This window comes from Bombus vosnesenskii, unplaced genomic scaffold (assembly GCF_011952255.1).
Source record: "Bombus vosnesenskii isolate JDL3184/JDL3185 unplaced genomic scaffold, Bvos_JDL3184-5_v1.1 scf7180000013753, whole genome shotgun sequence".
Classification (NCBI taxonomy): Eukaryota; Metazoa; Arthropoda; class Insecta; order Hymenoptera; family Apidae; genus Bombus; species Bombus vosnesenskii.
This window is the reverse complement of record NW_022883205.1, coordinates 328978-337570: the sequence shown is the minus strand read 5'-3', so window position 1 is coordinate 337570 and position 8593 is coordinate 328978. Positions and strand designations below refer to the sequence as shown.

At 42.1% G+C, this 8593-nt stretch overlaps 1 protein-coding gene across 1 annotated transcript; it reads left to right on the top strand.

The window, feature by feature from the left end:
* The first annotated feature begins 1063 nt into the window (after positions 1 to 1063).
* LOC117238910 lies at positions 1064 to 3687 on the top strand. Its single transcript, XM_033504111.1, has one exon. It carries the CDS (start codon positions 1361 to 1363, stop codon positions 3095 to 3097), a length of 1737 nt encoding a protein of 578 aa, XP_033360002.1. The 5' UTR covers positions 1064 to 1360; the 3' UTR covers positions 3098 to 3687.
* The last annotated feature ends 4906 nt before the right edge of the window (positions 3688 to 8593 follow it).

Here is an 8593-nt window from a genome sequence, read left to right as displayed (position 1 = left end):
CGAAACGTGATTGGTTAAATCGAAGATGACATGGTTAAAAAAATACGTATGGTCAACATTTAACAGTAACATAGTAGCAGTCGGTGAGACTGATATAACAGCATTCGAAAAGCGCGTGAAGATCAATGAAGGTCTTTACGATACATTTGATAAGGTACAATCGCAGATAGAAACTCTGGCAATTAGAATAGACGACGAGGCAACGCAATTAGTAGGACGCGAGACATTCGACAAGACTCCTTTTCGTATAATTTCGTACGCCGAGAAACGGTAACTTAACGAGAAATGAGTCTTAGAGTTGCCACTAAAACTCAGCAGAATTTGGGAGACTGCTTCACATACATTTGCCCCGGAAAATGGACCCTACATCGTCCTTCGATGAATAGGAAAAATAATGTATGGATCTACCGGCTACGCCTGCCTGCCGTGATTTTGCAGCATCCTTAGAACATTGAGCGAAATATTTCACGCCCAAGAGATCGAGCAAGCCGGCCGTGAGCGCGAACAATACAACCACTAGTGATCATGGTAGAACGAGTCAGAAGTCTTTGCTAGCCAACCAACGAAATATTCCGTATGCAAAGGTGAGCACGCGCTGCAACGTTGTGCAAAAATGCTAGTTTAGCATGAAAAAATCACGCGTATCCAAGTTTGTTTCAATCGATTCAGAACGCGATTACTGTTAGCTTCTAGGATACTTACATCAATAGCCTGAAGGATTGTCATAGGGCTTGTCACGCCGAGGAGATTCTGGAACCTCTTCGTACTTGCACGACCGCCCAGGGGGTGGTGTTAGGAGCCGTGATGCCCCCCTAACGCCCGAATTAGATACGAGAATTGGCTTCCTCAGAAAGGGAGATGATGCAGGAGTGCTCCGGCAGCACTTCGAAAGAGGTCCAGAGGCACTCCTGTTCGGCATTAGATAAGCGATCGTAGGATTTTAGTCGTTAAGAGTCCAACACTACCCCGCCGATTCCGGATGAGCGACGAGGTGTCCATGAGGATTTCCCTACGTAAAAAAAAGAAAAGAAAAACGTTGGGGATAGATTGGGGAGCACGAGACGGGTATGGGTTCTCGCGGCGTAGTACCACGCCCTGGGAAACCCTGATGAATCTGATATTGTCCTATAGCCGGGTGGCGGCCGGTCGGTGCCTTTGCACATCCGTCGATTTGCCGATCCGGTGCGGAGAATTTCGGAGAAGTTGGTGGACCCATACCTGTCAAGACCACTCACCTCACCTTCTCGTTGGGGCTCCCCGTCACACTACACCGGCTTTAACCGGGGTAAGGTGCGGAAGAGTGAGTGGCACTAGGACTGGAACTGATGGTGACGACCTCGGCGAAATTTAAATAAATAATATGAATATCAATCGTAACAAGAATACAGTTTACGGTGCAGGGGAGGGAGACCCCAGTACCGGCGCAGTAGAGGGTTGTCAAGCGGGCCCCTCTGCGTCGACATCGTGCAACCGCGGCCGTCCGGGGGTGGACCACCAGGCCCTTGGACGCGCCTCTGCGTCTGGTGATGAGAAAGGCAGTGTGGATTACTATCCACGTCCACGAAGGACGTCCACAGATTCTAGCGCGTCGTGTGCCGAAGTGAGCCAGTCTAAATACTTTTGGAACGAGTTACCGTTGGGGCGTAGCTTCGATGATAAAAAATCGCCGCTTGGTAAACCTTCCTCGTTGGTAAAGTTGAAGAAGCGCCCGAATCGAAGGATCGCCGCATTTGACGACGATAGCACGAACGAGAATTCGGATCTTGAAACCGAAGGAGCGTCAGCTCCTGTGAAGAAGAGGAGAAGTACTGCCCAATCGTTGCGGTCGGATAGTAATAGTCGGGAACCAATGGTCGGCCAGACAGCCGCCGAACTTGACGCGCAGATAACACACGAAATGACGGAAGTGGAGCGGATTGCGACCTTCTCCGAGAACTTGGAACCGGCGTTTATCAGGCGATTGATAATTGCGTCCCGTAAGGCGCGGGCAGCCAGCGCTATGCTTCGGGAGCAAATAGACGCCACTTGCAAAACTGCGACGCCGACCAGTCCTCTTCGCTACCGCCGTTGTTCCAATAGCGACGACAGGGGAGCGGAAAAAGAGGGAGAAGAGGACTCTGAGGCGAGCGCACGCACGTTGGAGAGGCTGCGCAACCTCGAGAGCAAGGTGGGCCGCCTCCAACAGACGGTGACGCGGCTGACGCAGGGGACAGAGATGGAAAGAAGCGAAGATAAAAAAGAGAGGGCGGAGGGGCCGACGGTCACAGGGACGACAACGACAACAAGAATGACACCCGGAGTCCGAACGGCTGACATGGGCCTACCTCGTCGACTCGCGTTGAGCCAGCGCCCCTTTCACGGCGAAGCGTGTAATAACGAAGAAGAAAAATACAGAAGATTCGGTCGTTGGCGGCTTCGTGAACTACTGCAGGGACTCGAGGATCTGTTCCACTTTATGATAACGGAAATGCGGCTGTACATGCTGCCGTCGCAGTCGCCGTTGCCAACTAAAAACAAGGGAGTGGTACCCTCAGGTGCGTGCGCCTTCCCCGCTGCGAAATCCGTGAGGTCGCAGACGGGGAGGGATTCCTCGCTATCGTCCATGGATACGTCGGAATACGAGGTGGACGACTCCACCAACATCGTCGGCTCGAAAGTGGACAGAACAAAAGGCAGAAAAAATAAAAACATCGAGAGAGGGGCGGCCGCAGCGGGGAACTCGGGAATGACCTTAGCCCAGGTGGCCTCCGAGCTCTCGGAATATGCGAAGGTAGTAAGGAATTTCCGCCGTGGAGAAAGAAAAGAAAAAAAAAAGGGAAAGAGAAGAAGACGTCGCGGACGTAAGAAGAAGAACAAAGGTGAAGGGTTGAAGGAATTGGGTGCGAGGGCAGAGCGGGCAGGCCCAAGCGCGCGCAGTAATATTGACCTCCCCCTACCCCCCTTCGCTCTAGTGGAGGCGTTACCGAGAATTCCGAGGGGGATTCAGCCGTTCAATGTGAACATCGCCGGACATGTACCCTTCATTTCCAACCGATGTGTTCGGTGCGGCGAACTAGGGCACTCGGTCATCACTTGCTCGATACGTCGCACCGGATAGTACAACCAACGTGTAAGTCGCCAGCCCGGTCTCCACGTAGAGAAAGAAAACAAAAGAAAGAATAATGCTGCAATTCATGATGGAAAGAAAGATAAAACCAAACTAGTAGATGGCAAGAATGCAATCATTATAAAAGTAGGTGAGCTGAAACATTTAACCTAGATATTGATGGATGCAGTGGAAAGTATCTGCAGCCTAAAAAGACGAATACATCTGGTTTCAAAAAGGGACTCGGAGATAGCTAAAATTGAAGGAATGATGGACGGATATGCTACGTCACTGACTGAATGGACTAACAAGCCAAGAAGAAGAAAGATAACGAGTGGTAGGACGGACAAGAGAGTAATCTCTGATAGCAGAATTTCAATGACACAGATGTTTCCACGCTATACAGACGAAATGAACAACAGCAAGGAAACCCTAATGAGTAGGAGGCAAAAAATGATCGAAGCGACGAAAAGAAAGCAAATCTCACCAGCTGAGAAGAAGAAAGAAGAAAATAGAAAAGGGATGAAGCCACTTATGCCGATGTATGTAGAGCAAACACTGGAAATTAGATAACGCAAGAAGATGATAACGGGGTTTGGAAAATAGATGAAAGAAGGAGAAGAAAAAGGAAAAAAATAGAGAATTCTGGAATAATAGAGGTAATTAGTATTGGAAAAGTAAAACAGAAAATAGCAAAAAAGTAGAACTGCTCAGTGGATCGAAACATACAAAATTTTAATGAATGATATTTTAATTGATTTAAAATACAGAATATTAGCGGCAAAGGTGATAGAGGACATCAGAAGAATGATTGAAGAAAGACTTCAACTGATAGCACTACAGGACAGAACATCCTTAGAGATAAAAAATATAAATCCACTGTTAACCAAGAAGGAATTAATAAAGGAGCTCAGTAATGAGTTGAAAATTAAGGAAGACAATTGAGTCAACATAAAAGCGATCCGAACAACAAAATGGGAGACACGGCAAGTGATTGCAGCAATAAGTGATTGCGTCATGTATGCCTGATGACGATAAAATAATAAAAATTAAAACAGGATTAACAATCGCTACAGCAAGGATAATACCAAAAATTAAGAAACGTTATAGATGTCATATGACCGGACATAAGACTAACCACTGTAGAGCTATATGTCTGGGTAAGGAATTGTGCAGGAAATGTGGTAGCAGCGAACATGATTACTCATCCCAATAATAGGACAACAATGCAAGACGAAGGCATGGTGGGCGTAGAAATAGCTGACTGGCACTGCGTGAGTGGTTATTGTACCCCAACATCAAGATTGACAGTTTTTACACTTTTACTAACAATTTAGAAAAATTAATAATTTCAATCCGAAACGCACAAAATAATATTATCATCGCCGGCGACTTTTACACCAAATCCACAGCGTGGGTCGGTGATAAAATATTAGTTTGTCCGATAAATTTCTTTCGTTTCATAAGCAAGACATAGACGCACAATGTTTTCTTGTTTTATATTACTTTACTGAATTATGCATGAATATAATAATAGAAATAGAACAAAATGGATCATACATAATTCAATAAAATATTATAAAAGAGTAATTGTTGTTGATCAATTATCACCATACGAAACGCGAAACGGAAGAAACTTTTCGGACAACCTAATAGATAAAAGAGGCAGAACCCTCATGGAGATGCTGATCAAAAAGAATATCATACCCGTAAATGTTGATAAGAAGTATACATACGAAAAAGGAAAGAAAAGAAGCTTCCTACGCGTAATGAACGTGAGCTGCAAATTAATTAAGTTTTATAAGAGAAGGGAAATCCCACTAATTTTTAACTCGTCAGACCATACATATTTAATGCATCAATTTTATAAGAAATCAAGGTATAACAGTAGAGGATATTTTAAGTATACGAGGGAGGCCCTGGATCCAGATAATTTTATTAAAAACTACAACGAGAACAAAAATAATTTATTAAAGTCTTTTTTAGCCGACGGGAGAAACCAGGAGGAATTTCTCCAAAATGTAATAGAAGCTATCTGCAAAAACGTACTAAAGAAAGTTTACCCACCTAGGGGTTTGAAGAACGCTCACTATTGGTGAAACGACGAAATTGCCAATCTGAAAAGAGCCGTACAGAAACATAGAAGGACAGCACAAAGAGCCAACAAGAGATCAGACGGTAATGTAAAGGAGCTAACCATAAAATATAAAAACAAGAAAAACGAACTGAAAAGGATGATACTTAAAAGTAAAAACCAGGCGTGGAAGGAATTCACCCTACCTTAGAGCTAGTCTCACGGGGAAATCCTATAAAAGCATGATCGGCAATTTAAAAAAAAAACAAAAAACCAATTGATAACCTAAATATTGAACAATGGAGTAAAATAATAGAGACGTTCTTCATCACAAAAAGAGATAAGAAAACCGATAGTGGAATATCGATGGGCAGATGCGATGAAGGTGAAAGAGCCGATGACAGTTCCACCGTCCTCATGTCAGAATTGGCAATAACCGTGGACAGATTTAATGCGAAAAAAGTGGCAGACATAGACAGTGTCCCTTGAAACATAATAAAATTAATATACAAATATAGACCATACGACTTACTTAATAAGAATAATAATATCTACAATCTAGGTAAAATGTCCAGAAAGTGGAAGGCAGGGTAATCTTGTTAACAAAGCCAGGAAAAGAACCTCTCCTCCCAAATCGTATAGGCCTATCAGTATTTTACCATCAATGAGAGAAATATGAAAAAATACATACAAAAATACAATAAAAAAACACTTGCGACAGGACCCATATCATAGTAAATAATATGGCTTCCGTAGAGGCAGAAGTACAGTGGACAGGATCATACAAGTTAATAAGTTTGCTCATTTATGCAAGAAGAAAAATCTAAAATGCATCGTGATGTCAATCTACGTCAAAAACGTGTTCAATACCCTTAGGTGGGAAACAATATTAAGTGAAGTGAAATATAGGCAACTGACATTTAAATTAATGAGATTACTACATGACTCGAAAGACAAAGAATCGGAATTAAAGTGAATGAAAGAGAAATAAAAAAGAAAATATTCCTTGTGATTGTAAAACAGGTTATGTACAAGACCTAATAGTTTATGCCGGAATGTCAACGATTATAGAAAGTGAAAACTCGAGAATTGGAAAATCGGGGGAAATAGTTTTGTCACTTTTGAAACCGTACCTAGGGAAAGGTCATACACTCTACGTTGATAATTTTTATTCAAATCCCGAGTTATTTACCTTTTTACACAACAATTATACCAATGTATGCGGGATTGTGGAAAAACGACGAAAAGGAATGCCGAAGATTGAAGAGAAATTAAAAAAAGGAGAGACATGTTGTCAGTCTTCAAAAAGTTTGTTAGCCATGAAGTGGATAGATAGAAAATAAGTTTACATGATTTCGAGTATGCATAGTACAGATTTTGCAACAGCATCAAAATATGAAGGGAAACACAGTATGCAGAAGCCTGTTTGCGTTATGGATTACAATAAATCAATGGGCATAGTAGATAAGGTAGATATGGTGATAAGTACCGTCGATTCAACACGAAAATCATTGAAATAATATCATAAATTTTTTCTCCACCTCATCGACATTTGTATGTGGGATGCATATTGTTTACAAACTTATTAATGGATTTTACGAACTTACGACTCGGCGAAGGCCGTTGGAAGATTAAATTTTAAAAAGGCGACTGGCGTGGATGGGGTCCCTGGTACATAAATTAAATTAATATTCGAGCACAGAGCACACGATGTAGTGAATATGATTAATTTTATATACAAAATAGGCAAAATACCTAAAAAATTGCCGGAGTAATCTTGCTGGCAAAACGAGGAGAGGATCCCCTCCATCTAACTTCATACCGGCCTATTATTATCTTACCTGCAATGAGGAAAGTATGGGAGAATACTTTTAAAATTGCCATTGAGAAATACCTGAGACCGGACCTATACCACAATAACCAGTTTGGTTTCTGTAGAGGCAGGAGTACAGTTCCAGATGCCATCATGCAGACTAGTAATTTCGCTGACTTCTGCAAAAAGAACAATTTAGTATGCACCTTGATGCCCATAGACATTAAAAATGCACTCAATACTCTTAGATGGGAGACTATAATTAACGAAGCCAAATATAGGAAGCTTCCTGGAAACCTAATAAATTTATTTTAATAAGTCATTTATGACTACCTGAATGACGGAGGAGTCGTAATTAATGGCAACAACGGAATAGTCAAAAGCAAGGTCTGCGCAGGAATCCGACACGGTTCCGTAGTGAGACCTCTACTATGGAACCTAGATTATAATGGATCCCTCGATAAATTTAACAATATTAAAAACTTAAAAACTATAGCCTCCGCTGATGAAAGAAAGCATAGAATATAAATCAAACAATTTCATGAATAAAATTGTAAATTGGTGTAATAACGTAGGATTGCAAATAGCTACGGATAAAACTGAAATAATAATACTGACTGGTATGCGAATCCCCAAAGTGATAAATTAAACATTGGAAATAAGAAAATTATCACAAGTAAAAATATTAAAGACATGGATATAATAATTGAAAGTGCGAGAAGGTTACTACTCATATGGAAGCAATATGCGGCAAAGCAGATGCCTTGGTCGCAGCAATAAGGTGCCTGCTACCAAATATACCTCTCCAGGTAAATGCTACCTCTCCAGTATGTGCAGGAGCCCTAAAGGTGACTAACAATAAGAAAATTCTCAAAAAAGTGCAAAGATCAGCATTAATTCATACATCGACAGCGTACAGAACTATCTTTCATGCAACTCTGTTTGTCTATATATATTAAAGCGCAAATGCGGGCAAAGATGTAAGAGATTAATAAAAGATATTCACGGAGCAGCAACCGGTCGGCCAGATTGACATATTGATACCAGATAGACCTCATCGACCTGCGGAGGACTTTCCGCGAGGGGATGTATGCTTTTAGCGATTCCAAGGCCCCTTCCTTTTGCGCTAGGGATGGCCATCTTGGAGTTTTTAACCGGTAAGAATTGGGCCCTACGCTTGCGTCGTCTGGGGGGAAGGACGCGGGGTGCCTATGAAAGTTTTCTCTACATTGAAAAACAAAAACAAAAAAAAAAAAAAAAAGAAAAAGAAAAAGGTCCAGCGGTGCAAAGCGATTTCATGAGCATCCTAATTTGTTTCCGAAAACATCGATTCATCAACAATATTCCGAAAACAGGTTCGCGTGCAGGAGTAACAACATTGGTTCCAACGCATGCTTGAGCGTCTGTACGAGAATGCTCCCATTAGCGTCTGCCAATTAAACAAAATTACTTACGGTATGTCCTCGACCTCTTTCCTGGTGACTCGCGTTCATAGCCAGATTAACAGAAGAATGTAAGCAATCATCCATCACCGATCATCTTTACATCGACGATTTGCTAAGAGTCATCGAAACACATTCTAGGGCATTTTTACTGAAACACGCATTAACATGTCTATTGT